The 26,866-nt window shown below is 41.6% G+C and overlaps 1 protein-coding gene across 8 annotated transcripts in view; it reads left to right on the forward strand.

The window, feature by feature from the left end:
- Positions 1-26,866, forward strand: part of MYLK4 (myosin light chain kinase family member 4) — an 88,689-nt gene that overhangs the window by 35,539 nt on the left and 26,284 nt on the right. For all 8 annotated transcript variants that reach the window (XM_015135428.3, XM_078001006.1, XM_078001007.1 and 5 more), the window contains one exon: positions 23,283-23,358. In XM_015135428.3, the coding sequence (XP_014990914.3) occupies positions 23,283-23,358 (76 nt within the window). The remainder of the gene's footprint in view (positions 1-23,282; positions 23,359-26,866) is intronic.

Below are 26,866 nucleotides of genomic sequence, written 5' to 3' on the forward strand. Positions count from 1 at the left end.
GGTGATGAGGGAATGAAATTAGGAAACAGAGATGATTATCTGTCGTAACCAATGTGCTTGTCCACAATGTTCAGAATCACTGAAGGATTCTTCCTGTAGTTTCTGTTATTCTGTATTTACAAAGAAACATTTACTAGAGTTTAAGGCAGCAGAGAGCTTTGACCTGAGTGCAAAGGCTCTGGAATCCCTGGGGCAACAGTTGTGGTAGCCTGGGTGGTGGCGGTGCACAAGGAACCATGGAATCCTGGCTAGCAGGGAACAGGTCCCATAAATCTTGGACTTTCCAAGGGCCTGGAGTTTCACGCGTGTTCTGAGTTATTTGACTGTGCATACATTTCATCTCCTCTGGCAGGGAAAACCCTTTCATATTCCATATGCTACAAATAGGCCCCTCTCTCAGAAATGGGGAGACAGCGAGAATTTCTGCATTCGTGAATCTGAGACTAGCATGTTTGCTAGTGGTTTTGACCCTCACCTGTAAGCCAGACACTTGAAGCAGAACTAGCTCATTCTTGGAAGTCAACTTTGATTTAGATGCCTTGTAGGGAGCTGCTCTTTTCCCCTAGATCCAGCAAGCCTCCTGTACTTGGACAGGAGAGAAAAATCTCTTGCTCATACAACAGGTAAATCTTAACACCACACTTTTCTCTGTCCACCATTGTTTGGATCAGCCGATTTTCTTCTCAGAAAGGTTCCAAACAGCAACGTAGATGAAATTGGCTTTTATGACTTTAAAAAAATTATGGTAAAAGACACGTAACATAAAATACCATTTTAACCATGAAGTGTCCAATTCAGTGATGTTAAGTACATTCACATTTTTGTGCAGCCATCACCATCATCCATCTCCAGAACTCTTTTCTTCTTAGAAAACCGCAACTCTGTACCCAATATTTTTTTTTTTTAGACCGAGTTTCGCTCTTGTTGCCCAGGCTGGAGTGTAATGGCAGGATCTCGGCTCACCGCAACCTCCGCCTCCCCAGTTCAAGTGATTCTCCTCAGCCTCCCAAGTAGCTGGGATCACAGGCACCTGCCACCATACCTGGCCAATTCTGTATTTTTAGTAGAGACAGGGTTTCTCCATGTCGATCAGGCTGGTCTAGAACTCCTCACCTCAGGTGATCTGCCCGCCTTGGCCTCCCAAAGTGCTGGGATTATAGGAGTGAGCCACCGCACCCAGCCAACTCTGTACCTATTAAAGACCAACTTCCCATTCCATGACCCCAGTCCCTGGCAACCACTATTCTACTTTCTGCCTCTATGAATTTGACTACTGTAAATGGAATGATACAGTATTTATCTTTTTGTGTCTGGCTTATTTCACTGAGCATAAAGCCTTCCAGATTCGTCCATGTTGTAGCATGGATCAGAATTTCCTTTCTTTCTCAGGCTGATTCATATTCCATTGTGTGTATACACCACATTTTGTTTAGCCATTGAGCTGTCAGTGGATGCTTGGTTTGTTTCCACCTTTTGGCTATGGTGAGTAATGCTGCGCTGAACACACGTGTACAAATAGCTCTTCAGATCCTTGTTTCAGTTCTCGTGGATGTATACGCAGAAGTGGAATTGCTGGGTCATATGATAATTCTGATGCAGGACAGGCGAGCCCCCAAATTGGGGCTTTGCCCAGGAAAGAAATTCAAGGGTGAGCCAGTGACGTTAGTCAGCAATCTTTAATCGAATGGTACTACTCTTTGCAGAGCAGGGCTGACTCACAGGCAGTGTATCCAGAGTGCAATGTATGGGGTATTGGCAACTGTGTTTACACTCATTCAAACTCGCTTTCAATGACATGCAAATTAAGGGGTGAGTTAATGCAAATTGAGGGGCAGGTTACTTAGAACTTTCTAAGAAGGGAGTGGTAACTTCTGGGACTTTGCCATGGCATTTGTGAACTGTCATGGGCCGGTGGGATGGGTTATGCTAATGAGCAATGGGGCCAGCTCTAGGGATTGCTTTGGTTGCCATCTGCTGGTCTTGGCTGGTATCTTCACTTCCTCTGTCCAGGTCCGGGAAACAAGTCCTATCTCAATTCCATGTTCAGTTTCTTGAGGAACTTCCACACTGCTTGCTATAGCAGCTGCACTATTTTACATTCCAAACAACCGTGCACAAGGGCTCCCATTTTTCCACATCCTTGCCAACGCTTGCTATTTTCTTTGTCAGTAGCCATCCTAATGGGTATAAGATACTATCTCATTGTGGTTTGGGCTTGTGTTATTTTTCACCCAAGAAAAATCATTCTTCATCCTGGGTTTGAGTGGGAGTGGCCGTGATTTACTTGTATTTTGAAGAGGAATTTTTACAAAGCCGGATTCTCTACTGAATGGGAGCTCAGGGCAGCTTTGCCAGCCTGTGCGTAGGCCTAAATATGGGATACGACCTTTAAAAGGTACTGGCTGTACCACCTGGCCCTGCTGGTCCTCGATGACCTCCCCAGGGCATTGCTGACGGTTAAATCCTGCCCTGACTCGTGGGGTGGGGAGTGAGTTCTCTCTAACATAATACCAGGGCAGCTTTGTGCCTCCTGTTACGTAAAGGGAGAGCGTGGTTCCAAGCATCAGGGCCATGCATGGACGCGCCTCCTATTTCACCAAGCAGTGACAAAGACTCCACACTGGGACACACACAGAACCTTCTCTTTTGGCCATGGAGAAAGCATTCTGTGCACTGCTCCGTTTGTGCAGAACTTGAAAATGCTTGTTGAAGGAAAGAAAATCGGGTTACTGTTTATGTTGTTTTTCTTTTTTCTTTTTTGAGATAGAATTTCACTCTTGTTGCCCAGGCTGGAGTCCAATGATGCGATCTTGGCTCGCTGCAACCTCCACCTCCTGGGTTCAAGCAGTTCTCCCGCGTCAACCTCCCAAGTAGCTGGGATTACAGGCATGCGCCACCGTGCCTGGCTAATTTTGTGTTTTTAGTAGAGATGGGGTTTCTCCATGTTGGTCAGCTGGTCTCAAACTCCCGACCTCAGGTGATCCACCTGCCTCAGCCTCCCAAAGTGCTAGGATTATAGGCGTGAGCCACCGCGCCCGGACTATGTTGCTTTTCTTTTTCCAAAAGCGCTTTCACATGTGTCACCGTATTTTGGCCTCACAATAATCTTTGGATCCAGTAGAAAGTATGCCCATTTGACAGAGAAGCATAGTCTTTGAGGTGTTAAATGCCTTCCTCAAGGGTACACATCTCTTTAGCAGAAATGGGATGAGAACCCGGCTTCCTGGCTGTAGATCAGTCATTGGTTTTGAGAGAGAGGATCCCATCCAGGAGTTAACATTTTGTGGATTTAAATGGACTGCTTTCTTCAGGACTTTTCAGGGCTTGAAGCAAGGTACCCTGTTGAGTGGGAGCAGAGAGTAGCTTGTGTCCAATTTTTTCTCCATAAAATCCTGTTGTGTGAAAGCCCAGTGCAGCAGTCCGGCTCTGTGAAGAGAGGCACATCTCATCCGGGCCTTCTTAACCTCAGTGGGTCCTGCTTAGTGTACCTCAAAATCATTGGAGATTTCAGAGATTCTGTTTATTTGATTCTGCTTAGCTTACGTTTAGAAGCTATTGCTTATGACTTTTGTGATCATTAAATCTGTTTCTCAAAACCTGAATGTCATAGACTAGTGAATTTGCCGGGTTTTCATTGTTATCGTTGGTCTGTTTAGTGCAAGCCAGAGATCACTTGACCTTTTACATCACTGGCGATGTGCTTTGAATGCCTGTTGGCTCTCTACCTGAGTTTAAATGGCCTGAAGCAGACACACGGGTCTGGGCAAGCCTACCCATATGTGGCCTGTCTTCTGGAATTTGCTAGCCAGGACCTGCACGTCAGAGAGAGTACGTGAGTGCTACTGAACACAGCTGGTGACTGCCGTTGATGGACAAAAGGGAGCCAGCTTAGATTTATAGCTTCTCTCCACAAAGGTCATTTATCATCTCAGGTGGCCTCTGCTGAACATGAGCCCCAGAACATGATGAAGCTGTTGTTAAGGGAGACGGGCATCCATGCTTGAGGCCTCTAGACCGCAGTAAGCATTAGTGGAAACATGGTGGTGCTGTCTTTAAACAGTTAACAGCAGTCCCTCTTCTGCTTTAAAGCAAAAGATGAGAAAAATCTACTTCAAATGGCCAACTCTGAATATATCCTGATATTTACCTGCATAATGTATAACTTGTATTTTCATGATTTACATACATCTTTACAGAAGCACATTTTGTCAAGGATATCATGATTGGAGGAAAGAGCTTTAGTTATTTTCAAAAACATTTATCATTTGTATGTCGCTCTTTCAGATGAAATGCGTAGAGCCTACTTTAAAGTTATATACTTTAAAATTTGCCTTAAAAAAAAAAACAATGATACCCAACTTTAGCATTGTTAAAAGTTGTTTTCAATTAATGGATTACATACTAAATACATGTCTCAGATGCCTTTCCAAAACATCTTTGCACTTCTTAGCTTATCAGATAAGTGCTGCCCCGTTAAAGTGTGTTCCTCTGCAGTCATGGTCCTTCCATAGGGCTGATACCCCATAGCAAAGCTCATGTAGGATAAACAGAAAATCATCCTCCTATGTCACAGTAGTGCAAAGTTTGAAAATAAAAGGAACATCTTCCCCCCATTTCATTTTATCTTTATTGAGTCATAGGCAAGAACATTTAATGAGAAGATTCTGAAGTAATTGGAACCTAAGAATATTTAGAATATGGAACCACCTGAGCATGAAGGTAGGAGGATGCTAACACACCCAGAACACTAACAATAATTTGTAACTTGAGTTCATTAAGAAAACATCATGCTAAAGTCATCTTACTTCCTTTTCTCCATGGTTACTAAACTAGTTGTTGATGGTAATACCATGATTAGATTAATTTCTGCAACTGAGTTTCTTACCATGTCCTTGTGGGAAATTCAGAGGCATGGAAACTGGATAACAACAGCTGGGTGAAGTTGTGGCACGGATACGTGTTAATTAATGGACTGATATGAGCCTGAAGCAGCGGTTCTTGCCATTTTCTGTTGTGGCACACATGGAGGAGGATGTTCCCACCCTGGTCTCATGTACACAGCTGTATGCGGTTATGCATAAGCCAGCAGAATGGCCACAGTTCCTCCCCTGTGTCTCCCACTCAGGAAAACAATCCTGGAGACAAGTAAGTGCAAGAAATGTTATTATAAGGAATAAACTTGAAATCACTGATTTGAAAAAAGAAAGGCTGGCAGATTTTAGCACCTCGGACATTGCTGGTAACAAATTATTGGTGATATTATAAGCTACTATAAGACAGTCTGTGCTATGACACAGCCCTTCATCCTGTTCAGCCTTTTAAACACCAACTTTAAAGAATACTGAAAGCCATGTGTCTAATCTTATTGCAGGAACAACAGGGGTTTGGTCTAGGTCCCGTTGCTTGCAGCACAGAAAGTCAGTCACTGAGACTTCGAGTCTTCTCAAGGAAGAAGGCTTTATTTGGGTGCTGCAGCCAAGGAGATGGGAGATCTGTTTCAAATCCATCTCCTCAACCAGCTGAAATTAGGGGTTTTTATAGCAGCGAAGAAATGTAAAACAGGAATTAGGGAGGGGTAAGGAAGAGGAGTTGGGTTGGTCAACAGGAAGGAGGTATTGTTTAGGCAATCATGACGGATAAGGAGTCTGGCATTTCATTGTCCAGATGTGGTGACCTGGTGAGTTTTAGTTCTTTGATACTGTCTGGGAGACCTGATGGTTGGTTTCCTGGGAAAGGAACTCAGAGAAGAAAAATGTAACTTTTTTAAGTTTTAAGACTGGGGGAGGGAGTGGGGGCTGTAAATTTCTAATAAGACACTATGAACATCAGTTCTGTGGGACAACTGGGCTGATTTCAATCTCCTAAGGAGCCACATGGCTTGAGAGCTGTAACACCAATGTTGGGGGGATCAATTTCTATGTTTATTCAACACAGCCTGCAGGAGTGAGGCATCATTCAAAACTGGAAGCACCATTCAATGTCAGAAAACTTATAAGTGAGAGAACATTTATGTTAGTACTTAAAAGCTATTAATTTTTAAGAATATATTTTTGATGGCTCCATCTAAAAGGGTTTTATTTATGTCTTATTCCAAATTGACATCTCTCCTAAGCAGAAATGTCAACATACACAATTACTACTTAAATATTTTAAAGAAATGATTTCTTGTTTTAATAAAATATGTATTCAGGTATGGAAGATTTTATTTTATGTCAGTTCCATACTGTTAGTTTCTTGAGGACAGAGACAGTATTTTGTTTATTTCTCTGCTGTCAAATCCTAGCACCTCCCAACACCTACTCTTAAAGTTTGGTGAATTAAACCATCATTAACCAAACCTGAAAGAGAAATCTTGGCTGGAGCTACAGAATTCACTTTCCATTTAGCACAAGCTTTACAAATTAGAGAGATTGTACATTAGCAAGCTAACCCTAGGGCAATTGTTTCAACCCTTGACTGAATGTTGGAATCACATAGGTTGCCAAAGAAAAATGGGCAGAACACTAGTTCAAATGGAAATGCAAACAGCGTTTCCCTGGGTTGCCACTTGCTGTGCTTGCTTGTTTGTTGAATTCCTGGTGCCATTCATGAACCTCAGTCCTGGGGCTTGCTGTGGCCCTGAATTCTAAGGTGGTGAACCTCCTTTGTGAGCTATGCCCAGTGGGAAGGTGCAAGGCACAGATCTGCCTCTGTCTGGCTTTGAGTGGGACCCCATGCCTCATGGGCAGATTCACAAATAAGATACAAGTCTCGTGGCACCACTGACAGAAGTTAAAACAATAGGAAGGCAAGCTAATATGGGGTGTAAGAAGTTGATGTAAAATGATGTTTTCTTTTTGATATGTAAAGTTTGAGATCATTACAGCATGACCAGATGTTAAGATCTACTCATCGTGTGATAGAAATAAAGACCAAATTTTGGAATGATTGGTGCAGAGCTGAGTAGAAAGGGCTCATGAGTTTTCCAAGAGGAAGAAGTCTCAGTTCACTATTCATAGATGACAAGTAGACTAGTAGATGAGAAGACCGATAAAGGATTATGATGGCCAAAGTGGGAAGAAATGTCAAATAGCAGTGAGTTGTTCTAATTAAACATAAATGGTGAGTACCACTAACAGGCTAAAGGCCATAGCAACCATGATCATTCTGTTATTATCAAGCTGAAGAAGGCAAAATATCTTCTAAAAGAATGGGGACAATCTGAAATTTTATAGGTACATGGTTTGAGAAGGGAGGTTAAACTTTTTCAAATTTTTAAAATAGTAGCTTATTTAGGAAGAAATCAGATACTGTGTTTAAGGCTATGAGAGAATATATGGAGACGCAAAAGCTAGAAGATGAACCCAGGCTTTCTGATAATGTTGACTTCTGCCTTGAGGGAACCATGTTTCTTCATGGGAACTGGGACTTTTAGTTATGAGTCAGAGTACAAAGTAATAGGCCAGAAGATTAAGTAGAGTAGAACATATAGTCCTGGGTTTAACCAAAACAACAAGCTTTGTGAGAGTTGAGTGCCGTCAGAATCCCTAAGCATGTTAGAATAGCCGATTTACTTTGGGGCTGCCTGAGACTAACGGTTTAAGTCGAAGTAAATACAGTTGTTTTGAGATTGGATGATTTCTCTACTTTGTTAGCAGAGGAAATGGAAAGGTGAGCCATGATTTTTTTCTCCCATAGCCAAAATTATGATGAAGGTTACATTGTATGGCAAATCTGTGAAGATGAACTTTGATGAGCAAATATCAGCTCTTTGGTATTCTCTGAAAAATCATTCACGAACCCAGTAGAAGAGAATGTAACAAAATGTAACGCTCAAAGGCAAATTTTTAAAACTGAGGTTTTCATCAGGGAATAATAGTACTCAGAAGCACGCATTTTTATTTCTAAGTATGAATATGTTTGTAGATTCAGTGTCAACTTTCCCAACTTTTATTTTGGAGTTGGTGTTCTTTGATTATTACTTGAACTTAGTAAGGAAACTGACTTTAACATTATTAATTATTAAAATAAAACATTGTTTTGAGAAAGTGTGTTTCCCTATAAGGTTGAGATTAATACCATAAAAATTCCTATTTTTGAGTTTTAATAAAGATATTAAATCATCCAGGGGAAAAGATTATGTACACTCTGTGAATGTGAATATGGTTAAATGAGTATTGATGGGAGCAATGTTTTAATAAAAATATGATGCTTATGAATGGTACACTATTTCACTAAAAATATATATCCATGTTTTATAACAAACTAGCCTCAGTTACTTAATCACTTGAAAAAAATAGATTTTAGGATTTTGATTTGTTGATTTTTATTGCATCTGGAGTCTCAATTTTATAGAATGTGGATTTTCTTAGGTGTTGTAATCCTTATTTGGTTCATTTTCTTTAAAATTCAAAAGAAAAACCACATTTGACTTTGACATTTATTGTCACAACTTTTAGTGGAGAAAAATTTGGGAGTGATACTAACTAAAACTAGAATTCATAAAATGTGCTTAACACTTTTTATAGCATCTACCTGGGAACTGAACTTACTTATTTTAAATAACATCACTTCTCTATGAGGAGAAGTTCATGCCATTATGATTAATTTTGTAGAGGTGGACAGAAAATGAACAACAGCAAAGTAATAGCATGCGAACTTTTCATGTTGTGATTTGACTGATGTTGCTGTAGTAAATTATGTGTGTGTGTCAATGTGCGCCACCAATAATGAGATCGGTTTGAAAATATATTGCTATATAACTGAATTAAATCAAAATGAAAAATTTTACAGTGATTGTTAAATGCCAAATTGAACTGATCTCATTAAATGTGAAATTCAAGTATATTTATACTGTGGCCTAAATTTTAATACATGGAAATAATGAGATATGACCAGAATAGTTGGAAAAAGTTACTATTCTTAAAGCAGTTTTTTAATTTCACAGTTTAGGTCTATTTTCTGCAGTTGGGTGAAATAGCTTAGGACGTGAGTATGCAGTGTGTAATATCTCTCAGTTAACAGAGGAAGAAAAACGTACACTGTCCTGTGCTGCTCCGTGCAGATATCTTCCTGTGATACTTACCTCAGGTTGCTACCTTTATGTGCAAGTGGACGTTCACAAAGAAGAAAAAGTTCATTAAGCACTTTGAGAAAGACGCAGCTGCATGTAGTAAATACAGATGGAGCCCTGTTTTATGTGGGGCTCCTAACTGAAAACAGACTTTAATTCTGTTCTTGGAATACCCATAATTGAACTTTCCGTCTGTGATCGTGTGTTTCTGCTGCAGAGGCCAACTGTCACCTCATCGTAGGCATTGATTTACTTATTACTGCTGTGAGTGTAGTTTAGCACGTTCTCCGTGAAGGAGGAAGAGCCAGTCTGCATTGCTGTGGCTTCCTATGGAAATACACGCCCTGAGTGATACTGTGCCTCTCTCTTCCTCGGAGAATTCCAAGTGGGGCCTTCTGCCAATCAAGGAAATAAGCCAGCCCCTCCTGGCTCCTACACGCCGTCTAGTTTCTCTTTAGATACCACAGGTGCTAATATAGTTTTCATAATCCTGTCCATTATTATAACTATATTCAAAAAGCTTCATTGAGATATAAATTTATATATAAAAAATTACACATTTAATATACACATTTTGATGAGTTTGGACATATGCATACATCTGTGATGCCATCACCACCATCAAGTTACTAAACTTATCCATCACCTCCAAAAATGTCCTTTTGTTCTTTTGTAGGTTTTTTTTTCTTGAAAAAAAAAAAAGTTGCTTTAGAGTGACAAATAATGTGCTTCTCACTATAGCAACCTGATACCAAAACATAAATTAATTTTTATGCTTATACAAATACCTAACACAAATTAATCTATAGTTGCATACTCTTCTAAACATCACAGAAAACTAGTGTATAATAACAGCTGGAATGTTCAGAGCTGTGTGTGCCTTTGAAAAATGCATTGTGATGTTTGGATGTTTAATCAGAGAAAAGATCATATATTGCGATGTCCTATGACATTTTTAAAGATGAAAGTGTGGGAAAAGAGCATTGGTATTATTCAGTATTATCAACAGTCATCCCTTTTGGCAGAAACATTTTAAACGTTATCAAAATTTCCCATAATTAGGTGAAATTGGGTAGAATCTCATTTCAAGTTGAACTGATTGAGCTACAATGCTCTTTAAAGTTGTTTTTTTTTCTTTTTTTTCCCCGAATTCAAATGGATTACATAATTTGAGAAATTTTCCCTTTCTTTGTCTTATTTTGAGCTTCTAAAATACTATGTTCTTTTGCGGTAAATTGTGTGGTTGGGAATACAAAACAGTTACCTTTCTAACCCATGGACTGGGAGGCAAACTCCTTTCATTCCCGTAATTTCTTTGTAATATAAAATTTAAATGTGATGTTAAATCTAAGTTGTTTTTTCAGATTTCTTCTTGTTCTGCCTTCAGCCAACATGGAAAATAAATAACTGATTTACCCAACAACAAAAAAATCCTACTTTTTAGGTTTGTTTTGGTTTCATTCACCAAAACAGCAATTTCCTGCTTTGGAGAATAAGAGATTGTTATTCTTATTTGAATCAGCAAATCAAGCTCCCTGCTTAAACAGGGAAGACAGGCTCATTGCTATGGCTGACTGGGACCAGGAATTTGAAAAGGACCTGGAGGGGCGTGTGTTACAAACTCAGACTCTGCATACCCCCATCCCGCTTCACTGATTACTACCTCCAAACAATGCTTGAGAAGAAACTTGAGAAGAACCTCAAGACTACTCCCATCGCCCTCCCTTCCCTTTGTAGAAAAGGGAGTGGGAAACTTTGTTGAGAAAGTCCCCAGTAGAACGATTTCCGTGTTGACAGTTCCTAATGCAATGAAGAGAACCTGAGAACTGAACCCAAGCGAAGCCCTCACCTACCGAGAAATGGGGAAGGACTAAAAACACTAAATAAATCAATAAGCAGCACAAGGCTAGCCAAACAAACGTCTTGCTTTTTTCTGTGATCTGTCATAAAACATTTTTGCTGAGCAATCTGGTTACTACTAAATTATAATCACACCAGAAGACAGATTCCAAGGGTGGAGGTATTTGGAAAAGCACCCAAGAGGGGTTGTCTTGCAACCATATAAAGCTTCTGAGGAAACTCCTTCACTGTGCTTTCTTCCAGCTTCTGTGACATCCTAGAATGTTAAAGCTGAGGGGACATTAGAGTGATGGATGTGATGTCTAATTGGACTGGCTACTTATTTGCCATTAGAAATATTGCAAAGGACTTTAATAGTAAAATGCAAAGACATTATTTAGCATCTGATTTGATGTCGGGTTAGGTGATGTACAAAGACATTTAATCAGGCATTTCAAAGGAAAGAGCTACTCTCTGCTCTCGCCTTCTGGCGAAATTAGTTTCCATAATCCTAATAAAGTAAAATGTGGCAGCAACAATCTCTAACTACAACCTCATTTCCCATGATCAGAGGTATTCTTGAAGTTTCTCTCTGTGCTAATATGTCAAAGCATACTAAAGAAGTTACAGCCAATGCAGAAATATGAATAATAGATCTTAAAGATATACACTAAGCAAATGAGTGTTTATAGTACATGTTCTGATTTTTAATAGGTCTAAGAAATTTGAGAAGGCGATCAAATGGTAAATTACTTCAAAAACCATATTGAGGATAGAGTTTCAGATGCTGCTGGTGACACAAACATTTGAATTTCTACAAAGGTCTTAGAAGACTTAACTTTTTTTCTAGAGGTCTAGGACAACCAATTGCCCTGCATGGACGTGGGACTTGTAGGTACCACAGGAGTCTGGGAGCTGGACTTCAAAGTTTGATGTTGAGGAGGATGTAATAAGGGGCATGTAATGGCAGCCCTTGACAAAAATTTTTATACAGGTGGTTGACATGCTTAGTAAATACATCCTGGCATCAGTTCCCCCACCCGACCTTCTAATCAACAAATCAGTCAATCAATCAGTGTCTGTCATGAGCTAACACTGAGTTAGATTCTAGAGATACTGAGATGCCTTGAGGGGGTCAGAAATGCAAACACATCATTCAACACAGTGTGATAAATCCACAAAGATGTGTGGCCAACAGAGGCAGAGAGAAGGTGGACTCCTCTTTAGGTAGACCATATGGGAGGGGAGTATTTAAGAAATAAATCACCTGTAATCACAGCACTTTGGGAGGCTGAGGCAGGCGGATCATGAGGTCAAGAGATGGAGACCATCCTGGCCAACACGGTGAAACCCCATCTCTACTAAAAATACAAAAATTAGGTGGGTGTCGTGGCGTGCATCTGTAGTCCCAGCTACTTGGGACGCTGAGGCAGGAGAATTGCTTGAACCCAGGAGGCGGAGGTTGCAGTGAGCCGAGATCGTGCTACTGCACTCCAGCCTGGCGACAGAGCGAGACTCCTCTTAAAAAAAAAAAAGAATTCACAAAGGGAAACCTTCCTGAATTGGGTCTTGAATAATGAGTAGGAGTTCCACCTGCTTTCTCAAAGTAGGGTCACTGGACCACATGCATCAGAATCACTCCCAGAGCTCATGAAAAATGTCCTTGGGCTTCAACCCAGACCTACAGATTGAGAATTTCTGGGGAAGGAGCTTTATAAATTTCAGGGCCACCATCCCAGGGCCTAAGGTAGGTCAAGGCATTGCTGGTAGTAACTCTTTTACCTTTCTTCACTGTTGTCCATTGCTCTCTCCTTGACTTTCAAAGCACACTTTGATTCCACACCTAATAATTAACTTGCAGGGATAGTGTAAATATTTTTTAAAACTTCTTATTTAAATATTAAATATTACATGGCCAGCAGCCTGTTGTTGTGGCCATGTGCCTTCATATGATACTCTTGTTCCCTGGTGTGTACACTAATAACTGGGAGTCCCCATTTGCTCACGTATCAGGGTGTACTGCATTGGACCAGGGTCCTGGGGGCCCCCTCCATGCTAAATACTGACACTGTAGTTACTCGTCTTAGGACAGTCCTAAGGCTGAAAGGAGGCAAGGTTGGGAGGATGGAGGAGCTCCTGGGAGTCTCAGAAAATCCCCTATTTACCAGCCAGCATGGAGATATTTCCATGTTTTAATAACTAAGACAGTACCAGCATACCAGCTGAATATTTCCACCACGTCCACAATCAAACAAAGGACGAGACAAGAACCCAAAGAGTTCAGCATGGTGTTCATGTTCTTCATATATTGAGGGCTTAAGCATATCTTAGGAGTAAAAGCACAGACTGATCGAGGGTGTTGGAGGGTATGTACTAGCTGTGTACTTAACATTTTTAATGAACTTATTTTTAATTGACAAATAACAAGTGTATATTCATGGGGCACAGTGTGAAGTTTTGATCTACGTATACGTTGTAGAGAAGGTCAACCAAGCTGATTAACCCATCCACCACCTCACCAACTTAACACTGTTTTGCGGCGAGGATGTTAAAGATCTATTCTTTTAGCAATTTTGAAATATGCACAATATGTTATCAACAACCACGGTCACCAAGCCATGCAAGAGTTCACTAAAACTTATCCCTTCACTCTGAGACTTTGTACCCTTTAATCAACAGCTCCTCTTCCCGCCTTCCTCCCCCACCCCACCCTCCAGCCTCTAAATTTTGGTTTGTAAGAACTGTGCTAAATACAATTACTTTTATTTTCTTTCAAGTTGATAGTCACCTTTATCGTAGCCTGGTTACAGCACTTGTATTAATCCTAACTGTATTCTTTGCATTAATCCTGACTGCATCATTTGCATTTTGGGGCCCATCAGAATACATTCCTAATTCTCTAGAGCTTGGTTTGTCTTGGTTTTCATCCTCTCTTTGGGCCTTAATGTTTATCTTCTCTGAGGCCTGAGTTTGGGCAATCTGTCGACCCCAGAGATCAGTGGAAAGTCCCAGGCACATGAAACCTAGTCATGCATGCTCTTCCCTGAGCCCCAGCGGGAGTCCTGGGCCTCCTGAGCAGCCCATGGATGTTCCACACAGTGCTGGGTCTCCACCGACTGCTGCCAGCGAGGCCAGCAGCATGTGGACCCTGCTGAGTGCTGTCTCGACTCCCTCCCGCCTCCTCACTGGCTTCCCTCTGAGCTTACCCAAGTATGAGATTGCTCTTCAGACGCCTTGTGGATGGAGGCAAGATGTAAACAGACACACGAGGCTGGGACACATATTTTGTAAAATGCTTCTTCACACCAATTCATGACGTATATTAACTAGGTCAACACATCTGAAATTCTAACGTGTATGGGAACCACCTGGCCATTGGTTAAAGAGCAGATTTGGATTGGGTGGGTGGTGGGGAGGGGCTGAGGTTCTCCATTGCTAGCAGGTTCCCAGGAGATGCCATCGCTGCGGGTTCACCAGCTCACTTTGAATAGACTGGACCAGGCCACTAAATGTTGGGGACAGTCATACTGATTAGTTTTTTACCTACGCAGTTTATATTACAGACAAATGCGTTCATTTGGAAACATTTTTTAAAGAGCTTTGTCGTATCTCTTTGCTTTTCAGAGGTAGCTTTTTAAAAGTCACTCAGCTTTGCAGCGTGTGTTTCCTGTGTAGGGGAAGATGCAGAAACGCAAACCATTAGGAGGTTAAGCAGTTTGCTCAGTGAGTCTCTAAGCGCAGATCTCTAAATATTCCTGCAGTCCAGGGACCACACCTCGCCTCACACTAGGTAGCACCAAGCCCCTCTGAGCCTCGGCTGGCGTGTCCCACTGCAGGGAGCCAACGGGGCTGGGGGAGGCTGAACTGAACTTAGGCTCTGAGTGGGAGACAGGAGATGAAGTGATAAAAAATGAACTTAAAATAAAAATTAAAAAGCATACCAAGAACCCCATGTGAAATGAAGGCTCTTAAAACTGTCTGCGGCGGGAAGAAATCAAAGAGTTTTATTGGGTGATGAAGAAACACTGTAAACTTCAAGCGAAAACATTCCAAGGTTTGGACTTGTGTTATGAAAGGGAAATTTTACAAAGTAAGACTCATTTTAATGAAACGAACATGAGGAGCTGTGATTCCATTTGAAGCTGGTTGACACACACATGCACTCACGCTCTCAATTTCTTAGTAGCCTCACTGCACAGTTTTTGAAATGCTCAGGTGCTATTCCGGTGACGGAATCCCAAGAAGGCAAAGCATCCCTTGATGTATAGTTTTTAGATATACTTTTACGCAAAGTGCTATAAATACTTCTATGCCCTGAAAGGTGATATTTCTCCACCTCAGCCTGAGTCTCTTCTGCTTGCCTCCATTTTAATGGAGGAATTAAATCACTTTCAATTAGTAAATTTTGGCCAAGAAGCAAGGCAGAAAGCTTTCAGGCAGAGGACCAGAGACATGGTTGGGAATGCTGGATTTTTTATTTGTTGCCCTCCCAGGATGCCCCGTAGATCATTTTTGGAGGGAGGTTTTATGGTTCTCAGGGCCGGTTACCTTGGCCTCATTTCCACACATGTATCTCTGGGTGGAGGATAAGGAGGAGGCAGTGATTTGCTAGATAGTCCATCCTGGATAGGATCAAAGACTTGCTTGTCGGGGGGAGGAAGAGAGATTCCAGTGTTGTTACAATTGCTCCAAACTGTGACCAGAGGGAGCCTGGCTGGTAAGAAGGCCTCAGAACAAAGGCCAGAGTGACCGGAGGCGACAGAGGAAGTGGGTCCCCACCCTTTTAGTACTTTACAATCCCTGGGGTGTGGGTGGATTAAAAAACACCGGTATTCTGGCCCCACACAAGACCCAGTTTATCAGAATCTTTAGGGGAGGACCCAGGCATTAATAGTGTCCAACATCCCCAGGTGGTTGAGAGCCACATACTAGAACTTAGAAGAGTTTGGATAACAAAAGCAGGTGGGGTGGTGGGGCGGCAGGGTGAGCAACGGGAGTTTGAGAGGGTAAGAAAGAGCGGCCTCAAGTCAGAGGGCTCAGCGTTTTCTCTGTGGGGAGGACAGGTAAGGTGGCAGTGGGAAGAAAATAACAATATCAGACTCATTATAAGGTGTCAGCACATCCAACAGGTATAAGATGGGGGAAAATAAAATCTGTGTTACCGAACTACTCACTGTGGCCTCCTAGGTAGGTGAAGGTTCTTAATTTGTTCATTTTAAGTGGTTTTTTAAAAAATTGATGGAAGAATAGAGAAGAGCAAATATTTGTAATATTATGTAGCTGGGACCCACAGCCTGGACCCCGATCGTGGCTGGTAGATGTTAGGGGTTGGCCACCCCATCTTACAGCTCTGTCCTCTGCCACCAGGCTCAAGTGTTGATCTTTTCAAACCTCCTCTGCTCCAAACATATCACCCTTTCTATAACAAGGGAGCATATCAGGATAAGAAAACTTGGAAGTATATTTATAAAAAGTTTTGATGTCAGTAAGGAATAGCCTAAAGGAGTAAATTTGACCATCCTGGGCTCCACATGATCTTTTCTTGTTAGCAGAGGCTGTTAAATGTGGTAGCAGCCGGGCGCGGTGGCTCACAACTGTAATCCCAGCACTTTGGGAGGCTGAGGCGGGTGGATCACGAGGTCAGGAGTTCAAGATCAGCGTGGCCAAGATGGTGAAACCCCGTCTCTACTAAAAATACAAAAAAAAATTAGCCAGGTGTGGTGGCGGGCGCCTGTAATCCCAGCTACTCAGGAGGCTGAGGCAGAGAACTGCTTGAACTTGGGAGATGGAGCTTGCAGTGAGCCAAGATTGCGCCACTGCACTCCAACCTGGGCGACAGAGCGAGACTCCATATGAAAAGAAAAAAAAAAAAAAAAGTGGTGGCATGCTTTCTCTTATGATACAGCTCGATATATAGTATAATAACATAAAGTAAAATTATCCGTTCATCTTCATGTGATGGATGATCCAGCTAGCCTTTCCTAAATCCACACCTTAACTTCAGGCCCTTGCTTGGTCTGTGTCCTTGGAAGGTCCCATTGACTTGGCTTCCGAGTGAAGCGCTGTGCACATAATCGTGGGCGCGTCGAGAGGCTTTGGATTTCCTGGCGGGGTTATTTTCTCAGGTGATTGATTCTACCTGATGTCATCAGCAGCCTGGGGAGGATCCGCTTGCTGAGTTCTGAGCACAGGTGCATACTTTCCCTTTCTGGGTTGGGTCAGTCAGATTCTGTCTTGCCTTGTGCCATGCCAGTCCCCACAGACCATGAAACAGGCTGTGCTTTGTAAGAATTCCTTTTATTACCCAGGACTTCAGGGTTTTCTCGCTTCGTGCATGGAGAGTTTGAGTGTGTGCTGAGGTTGAAGGGGAATAGATTTACTTTACAAACAATCTCTAAAAGTATCTTCTATGCTCAGGCAAGAAAATGTTTTCATATTTCTTCTGAAAATTCATCTCTTTGTATTCTTTTAGGATTTATTCATTTTTCTCTCTCCCATTAGAAACCTAATCAGAGTTTAATAAAGTCATTATAAATTGTTATAATTTTGTTTAGGTATTTCCAGAACTTAGGTTAAGATGGCCAAAAATTGTTCATCTTGGCATCTCCATGAGCAGGAATACGAAAAACTGCTATTCAGGGTGCACGACCTAGTATCCTCTGCTAGCAAGAAAAGACTGTGTGGAGCCCAGGACGGTCAGATTTATTCCAATAGGCTATTCTTTTTGACACTGAACTTTCAAAATTTAAATACACTTTCAAGTTTTCTTATCCTGATAACTCCCTTGTTGTAGAAAGGCCAGGTGGGTGATATATTCAGAGCTGAGGAGGTTTGAAAAGATCAATGCTTGAGCCTGGCAGTAGAGGACAGAGCTGTAGGACAGGGTGGCCAACCTCTAATGTCTACCTGCCACCATCAGAGTCCAGGCTGTGGGTCACAGCTACAAATTATTACAAATATTTGCTCTCCTCCATTCTTCTGTCTGGCCTGTCTGCAACAGTTTTAAAAATAACCAGGAATGCCCTATATATTATGTTATGAACACAATTTTCTGTAGCAACTGTAATCCCAAAATGCATGGCCGTTGATACGGCTAGCCATCAGCTATGTAAATTCAGGGCTGTGGATATGAGCCACCGTGGCAGGGATGCATCTGAGATGGCCCCTAGGGCAGCCTGGCTTTTCAGGGGTGCAGCCTGATGACAGAGTGTTCTCACAGTGAAAGTGCCATTCCAGAAAGCACTGTTTTCGTCATCACGCATTGCTTCACCAAGCACTTTAGAACCTTACCCTCTGTTCGGTGCTGGGGAAACAAAGGAGAAGAGAAGGGTCCGTATGCCAGTGGGCAGACAGGCATATTGAGAACACTGCAGTAACACGGAAAATGGTGGTGGTATTGTTGAGGTCCTCCTCTGGAGGACCTTTATGATCTTTTAAGGTCAAATCTGTTTTATTAGTTGATTTTTATTGAATGAAAATGAAAGAAGGATTAGACAATGTTGTTCAATTGAATTAATTTCCCTTTCAGTTATTCCGCCACTTTCAGGAAAAGTAGGGTTTTGATGTAGTACTGGGACAGGTCTGTAGCGTACGGCGAGAACGCACTCATGCCCAGGTAGCCGGCACACACCTGTGGACCAATGCCACTCTCCTGTTCAAATCTAGATCTTATGGCAGTAAATGTAATGGTTAACGGAGAAAAGAGGATAAATTGCTTACTTAAAATTGCTTAAATAATCAAAACTGTCATGCAAGCGATGAATACTGAACTCTTAAAGCAGTACTTTGCAAAAGGAGAAAAAGAGTTTGCAAGAATTGAGCTGATAGTTCTAATTATGTTCTTGCCCTCAAACCTACTAATTAGAATGGTCCTTCTCCAAAACACATTTCAGAAAATCAGAGTATGAAGCATGGTGTTATCTAGAATTGTCTCCAAATTATTTTGATTTTGCACTGCTGTTAGTAAAAAATTTTAAAGCGCACCCCAATATAGTTATTTATAAATTATGTACATTGATAACCACTACATGCACTTTATTTTATTTTTGAGATGGAGTCTTTCTCTGTTGCCAAGGCTGGAGTGCAGTGGCATAATCCTGACTCATGGCAACCTCTGCCTCCAGGGTTCAAGTGATTCTCCTGCCTCAGCCTCCTGATAGCTGGGACTACAGGTGTGCACCACCAGGCCCAGCTAATTTTTGTGTTTTTGGTAGAGATGGGATTTCACTATGTTGGCCGGGCTGGTCTCGAACTCCTGACCTTGTGATCTGCCCACCTCGGCCTCCCAAAGTGTTGAGATTACAGGCATGAGCCACTGCGCCTGGCTGCACTTTTATTTTTATAAATAACATTTAACATGTCAGAGATACTTTTATATGTGTCCAATTGTATCAACATATTTTTAAAAACATATGTAAAATTAAAATGTTAAAAGAATGGTGTCTTAGCTTGGGCTGCTATAGCAAATTATTCTGGACTGGGTGGTTTAAACAACAAACATTTATTTCTCACAGTTCTGGGGGCTGAGAAGTCCCAAATCAGGCTGTTGGCAGATCCAGGGCCTGGCGAGGGCCTGTTACTAGTGTGTAGTGGCCTTCTCCTCATAAAGAGTGAGCAAACTTTCATGCTGGTTCTTATAAGGGCACTAATCCCATTCATGAGGACTCTCCAATCATGACCTAGTCACTTCAGAAGGCCCTACCTTTTAATAGCATCACCATGAGGGTTAGGATTTTAATATATGAATTTGTGTGTGTATATTGGGCGGGGGATACATTCAATCCATAAGAAATGGAATAAATTGAAATGAGTTCTAGCATGTCCTTGATACCCTCCAAAGGACTACTATGGACACTCCCTGGGTACGTATGCCCCACTTACGAGACCAGTCTAGGAAGCCAGACAGAGTGGAGAGAGATGAGCTGTGTTTTGAATACTTGGGCAACTGGACTACATAGGCTTTCTTCCCTGCGTCATTCTACATCCGGATAAATTATTATAAAAGGAATTGGTAAATAGTTCCAAAGGAATCCATATGCAAATACAGAAATTTTTTAAGTGAATTTGCATGAAAGAGGTCCTTAGGTTCATCCCAGCCATCGATGTGAATTCAGCAGAGGAACATAGTCACTGACATGGTTTTCATCCCATTAACTGGGGATGGTCAGGATTGGGTCAGAAACTTCATGCTTAAGAGCACTGGTCCTGTGCTGTTTAATTGGTAGAAGACATACTTCATTTTTGTACAACAAATAAGATGTATCTACACACTTGAACTTTCTATTTTAGCAGTTTCTAGGCATAACTTAGAAATACAAAGTAAAAACGTTTCATATTTTTGGTTGCCGTCCTGGAAAGAAAAGGAGAAATACAGCTTCCGTCCTGGAAAGAACAGGAGAAATACAACTTCTGTTTGTTGGAAACTCTTCAGTTCAAAGTTCCTCTAGATGTCAGTATTACATAGGGAAATGAAAACATAACAGCCTTTGGCAGTGAATAAAGGCCTTCTTACATTATTTAAATAGAAAAACATATGTGATATATAATTACTAAACAAAAAAGCAGCCTCACTTGGAAGCTGGCTTCTTATATTCCTCAATACTGACAGCTTCTCCTGTTGGTCAAGTCCGACTCCGAACTCAAAGAATATTGGCCCAGCATGTGGACTTTTCCACCTGATACTCAGGTGGCTTCAGAGGCAAATGTGGATCTATCAGTGCTCCACGGAGTCTTACAGCCAGCTGCTCAATTTTATGTACTTTGATGGGCTGAAATTGACTGATACATACCAGTTTTCATTATTAAATCCACGTATGCTTATATCATTGCGTTCATGCCACACAGAATAAACCCAGAAGCACAATGTCTATTGATACACCAGAGTTTTCATTTCAAAAGGGAAGAATAAAGGGACAGTTATAAAACATCTTAAACACAATTTGTTAAACTGTCTTATTCAACTAATTTGGATATATACTTTCAAAATTGGACTTAAATTCTCTGTCTTCTTTTCTTTTTTTTGCTTCTCTTCCATGTTAATTGTAATCTTTTGACAAATATTTATCTCTTCACTCTGCTAATTTGTTTTTGATTTATGACCTTCTCTCTTAATCATTTTTCTTTTCTCCTGTGGTGCCAACTATGTAGTAGATCTCAATAAATATGAATCATGTAACTTGGCTGTAGTCTTTCTATATTTTATACTGTCTTTCTATCTACCCAGAAAGACAGTATAGTGTGGTAGTTAGGTGCACAGGCTGAAGTAGACAGCTGGGTTAGAATCCTAGCTCTACCATTTCTAAACTTTATAACCTTTGGAAATTACCTAACTTCATTTATACAATGGGGCTAATAGTATCTATCTTAAAGGGCTGTTAGGAGCAGTAACCAGGTAAACAAAGTGCTTAAAAGAGTGACTGGTACATAGTGTGTGTGCACAATACATGGTAGCCATCACCACTACCACCATCATTACCATGATCACCACCATCACCACTACAACCACTATCACCACTACAGTCACCACCATCACCACTACCACTACCACCATTGCCACCACCACCACCAGCACTACCACTACCACCACCATCATGGCCACCACCATCATTACCACTACCACCATGACTACCACCACAACCACCACTACTACCACCACCACCACTACCACCATCACCACCACCACCACTACCACCATAATGATCACCACCATCATGACCACTACCATCATCATCATCATCACCATCATCACTACATACTGGTCTCTGAAGTAATCGCCAGGAAGTCAAAGATGAACCAGGCTTTGCCCACTAGAAGTCCACAATCTCATGGGAAATTGACCGGAAAAAAGGCTTAAAAGTGTTATAAGGAATACCAGGGTTAGGGCTATGTGCTGAGTTTTGTGCAAGCACAGAGGAGGGAGCAGTCGGCTTTGCTTGAAGCAGCAGCAGCCCATTTTCCCTGCAGAGGGAAAAATAGGCAAGTGCCATCTCTGGACTTTCACTTACAGAGAAACTTTAAGAGAAAGAGAAACTCTGAAGCTCTCACTTCCAGCCTTGGCTTTCCACAGGTTTACTAAACATGCCTTCATGTTGTAAGTTCACCATCTGAAGAACGGAAATACTCTGAATCCATGGAGCTGCCCCCTGAATTGTTTAAAAGCACATTTGTGGCCGGATGTGGTGGCTCACACCTGTAATCCCAGCAATTTGGGAGGCCGAGGCAGGAGGATCACCTGAGGTCAGGAGTTCAAGACCAGCCTGGCAAATGTGGCAAAACCCCGTCTCTACTGAAAATACAAAAAATTAGCCAGGCATGGTGGTGCATGCCTGTAGTCCCAGCTACTCAGGAGGCTGAGGCAGGAGAATCGCCTCAACCTGGGAGGTGGAGGTTGCAGTGAGCCAAGATCGCGCCACTGCACTCCAGCCTGGGCGACAAGAGCGAAATTCCATCTAAAAAAAAAAAAAAGAAAGAAAGAAAGAAAGAAAGAAAGAAAGAAAGCACATTTGCAGTTTGTCTTGATATCTGTGCTCTGAACTTCCATGGTGTTTCATGCTTGCAAATCAGCCGAAGGCAAATTATGTTGTGTTTCAAAGGGGAAATAAATACTGTTTTTGGACATCTACACAATGTCATTAATTTATAATGCATAACTTTAGGAGTTGTGATAATTTGGGTGGATTGGGTTAATGTTTCCCTTTTATATGGGGTACATTAGCTAACAGTTTGCTCAACTAATTCAGAGACTCCAGGACTGTGAGAAGAATGTTTACCCTCTTAGGAAAAAGGCCATCTGTTCTAAGCACTGTAAAGGTTCCATTTATAAAGCTGACTTTCATCTCCTACTCTCTGGTTTACAGAGCCCATTCACATGTATCCTCTCATTTCTATTTGATTTATATGTAAACCATATCAAGACAATTTAAACAGAAGTCAAGGGTGATGTACACATTATTATATCCTTTCATCTATTCATGAAGATGGGCTTTTTCCCATAATGACAGTTTTACAGAATTTCTTTGAAAATAGTGAGTTCATTTCAGATACTGTAGTCTATATGGCTTTCATTAATTCAGACAGCTCTGCCCTCTACCATTACTATTAATTTTACTGTTTTTTTTTCTATGTTTGAATCGTATAATATAGTAGTTTTCACTCTGGGGTAATGGGTGATTTTGCTCCCCATTTATGGATCTCTGGAGACGTTTTTGGTCATCACAACTGGGAGGGAGGGTGCTACTGGCATCTGGTGGATAGAGGCCAGTGATGCTGCTATTCTGTAATGCTCATGACATTCCCCACCACACAGAATTATCCCCCGCAAGTGTCAGGAGTGCTGAGGTTGAAAAGCCCAGATGTGATATGTAACTTCAGTTACTCAATTGTGCCTCCACAGGCGAAGGAGGTGTGGTCAAACGCCGACCTGATGGAAAGGATGCCTGTCAAAAGCAAAAGGACATCAGCCCTTGCAGGTAACATCTTTAGAAAACTAGATAGTTATGAATAAAGAAAGTCCTGTTATAAAAGTCCTGTTGTTATTCAGAGGAAGTTGCACATTCATAAAGCCCTGTGTAGGAAGAAGTGATGTTTGTATTTAAAAAAAAATACCCCCTACCCCCACTTTTTTTTTTTTTTTGCTTGTCTTTGGGTCTTACTACTTACAAACAAGAAAATCTTTTGGAACCCAATTGGTCATATTTCCTTCCACTTTGCTTTTAAAAGCTTATATCTGCTGATAAAAAGAAACCTGGATAAAGATGCCAGTATAGAAAGCCAAAATTATACTGATCACCTACATTCTCCATTAAAATATTTTGTGTCCTATGGTGGCTTCTAGAGAGATCTACCCAGAAGAATCAGCTCTCCTCTGAGAAAGAAAAGGTTAATAAACTCAACAAGAAAAATGCTGAGAAGACCAATGCCTCTCTAGTTCATAGAAGTTTTGCCATATTTCATACAAAAAGACAAGACAAAGTAGAAGATTTTGCTCCAAGAAATTCTATAGATCCAAGAGAATATAGATGGAACAGACATTTCAAGCAAAGAGAGCCTGAATAGACAGGAAAGTGATAGTGCTGTGAATGAAAAACAAGCCACTGTGGATAAAAACGGACACCCAGTGTTCGAAGAAGAGAAAACGGGTTTAATTATAAGGAAGATGCTAGTGGAAGAGAAGCTGAGAAGAAAAGAGAACTGGCAACTGTACATGAGACAGTGCTGGACCAATGTCCACATAAAAATCAATACATATATCAGACTAATGGTGACCAATTTCCTGAAAGGTAGGGTTACAGCATTGCATATCCACAGCAATGCTTTCTGTAGATCTATGTGCCGTTGCAGTTTAGGGCCTTATTAAAAGGATAAATGAAGAGAGTTTTGAAGCTATGATTTAGAATTCAGTTTTCCAGCTTACATGAATTTTTCATGGCCACATTTTCTTGCCATTATTTTTTCTTCTTGCCTGTAATATTTTCAGGCATTTTATTATTTTCTATGTTTTCTACCAACTGGTAGATGATGATTAATAGTGCCCACAGGAATCAGTATTTTTTAAAGATCAAGTAAAACATTTTTATTTTTAGCAATACAGAACATATCCTTCCTAAGGACAAGAATTAAATAATGATTAGATTTATCTGTAATTTAAAAACCTAAATCTGAGAAAGCTTACCTACTCCATTATAAATAATAATTTTCCCAAATATAGTGAGGATGAAATATAGTGAGGATGAAGTAAGATGTAGATTATTGAATGACTTTCTTTCTCAACTACACAGTTTCACATGTAGATTAAGGTAATATTGTAGCCAATTAAAATGAACTAAAAGTTATGAGTAATCACATATCACAGTATCTATTTGGAACCAAAAGTATCAAAATACTTGTGTGGTCTTTTTTAGGGATTTAAAACATAATTCTCACTTCATTTTTTAATAATGTATCTGAAACCTCATCTTGGAGAAATTTAATTTTCCAAGAATTAAGCATAAATACTAATGATTGCTAAGAAAGAAACTTTATCACTGCCAGATGCGTTCAGTAAGTTCGAGAGCTGCTGAGAAATGGAAATTAGGTCAATTCTTCCACTGATAATCGTTGAGTCTTACTGCCCTTAAGATTCAGAGAGATTGGCTGGGCGCGGTGGCTCACGCCTGTAATCCCAGCACTTTGGGAGGCCGAGACGGGCGGATCACGAGGTCAGGAGATCGAGACCATCCTGGCTAACACGGTGAAACCCCGTCTCTACTAAAAAATACAAAAAACTAGCCGGGCGAGGTGGCAGGCGCCTGTGTTCCCAGCTACTCGGGAGGCTGAGGCAGGAGAATGGCGGGAACCCGGGAGGCGGAGCTTGCAGTGAGCTGAGATCCGGCCACCGCACTCCAGCCTGGGCGGCAGAGCGAGACTCCGTCTCAAAAAAAAAAAAAAAAAAAAAAAAAAATTCAGACAGATTATTGCTTCTTTTATCATGCTATAATTTAATAATTTCTCTCTTCTCTAAGGAAAGGAAGTGAAAAAATGAAGATCAGATTAGTTAGGTATTCACAGAATGACGGCTTTTGTTAAGGTTTGGCCAGTGGAGACATTCCCTGGGACCCTGGTTATCTCACCCGTAGCCTCGATGGGGGGCATGCTGCTCCATTTCCTCTCCAAGCACCGAAATGGTCCCCTCTGTCACGGAGCTCACGTCCTCCTCACCAAAACACTGTTTTTTGTGTTTTTTTAAAGACGGAGTCTCGCTCTGTGGCCCAAGCTGGAGTGCGGTGGCGCCATCTTGGCTCACTGCAAGCTCCGCCTCCCGGGTTCCCGCCCTTCTCCTGCCTCGGCCTCCCGAGTAGCTGGGACTACAGGCGCCGCCACCACGCCCGGCTAGTTTTTTGTATTTTTAGTAGAGACAGGATTTCACCGTGTTCGCCAGGATGGTCTCGGTCTCCTGACCTCGTGATCCACCCGCCTCGGCCTCCCAAAGTGCTGGGATTACAGGCGGGAGCCACCGCGCCCGGCACCAAAACACTGTTTTAAGAAAAGTCTTCGGTCTAAGAATTTTCACCCTCTGACTATGTTCTTCTTGGAACTTTGAGAGCTGCAACTGGACTTGACTTTCCGGGAGTGTCAGCAGCAGAGGGGCCATTTCTAGCCCCACGAATCCCGGGAGGTTCCGCAGCAGGATCCGTGTTCTGGAATGCCGACCGGAGTGCCCGGGCAGCAGTCAGCGTAGAGTGGCAGAGGGCGCCTGGCCAACCAGGGCAGCGAAAGCGCAGGGTAGACGTAGTGGGCACGGGGGAGAACCCACGTGTCAGAAGACACAGGCAAGCGGAGGCGCTCCCAGGGCCGCCTCGGGAGCCCGCGGGGATGAAGACCTGTGGGCAAGATGCCGCCACCTGTTTGGGTAGGAAGTGGCTTTTGTACGGGCCTTTTAAGGCTCTTTAACCTTTTCCGGCAAGCACTGCAGACTAAATTTCATTTAGTCTAACAGCCCGCAGGAGATAGAACGCCATTTCAATGCCGCTTGTGTATTTAACTCCCTCTTTTATTAATCTGAAACAGTGAATGTTACCAAGACGCTTCTCGCGTGACTTCAGTTTTCAGCATATTTACGCGGTGAGAGGTGATGTCCATATCAAATCAGATTCCCAGAGATTTATATTCTGAATTTTAAAAAATATTAACACTTGGCAGAGTGTCAAATGCTCAAGAAACATTTGTTAAATAAATGTAGATTTTTTTTGGAAAGCAAAGCTGTTATTTACTTACCTCTCTTTGTATTCTCATTGTATGCATGCAGTAGCTGCTTAATAAATGAATTAGCAGAGAATGAGCAGGTTCACGGCAAGCCAATTTTAACAGCAGTAGTCATGGAAAGGTAAAAGAATACTGGGAGGAATATCCCTGAGCAATTCTGTATGTTAGAGCTGTTGCTGATGTGGACGAGCGTTTAAACACTTAAGGTGGAAGGGGAGAAAGTGGGAGAAATCTGAT

The sequence above is a fragment of the Macaca mulatta genome, chromosome 4 (assembly GCF_049350105.2).
Source record: "Macaca mulatta isolate MMU2019108-1 chromosome 4, T2T-MMU8v2.0, whole genome shotgun sequence".
Taxonomy (NCBI): domain Eukaryota; kingdom Metazoa; phylum Chordata; class Mammalia; order Primates; family Cercopithecidae; genus Macaca; species Macaca mulatta.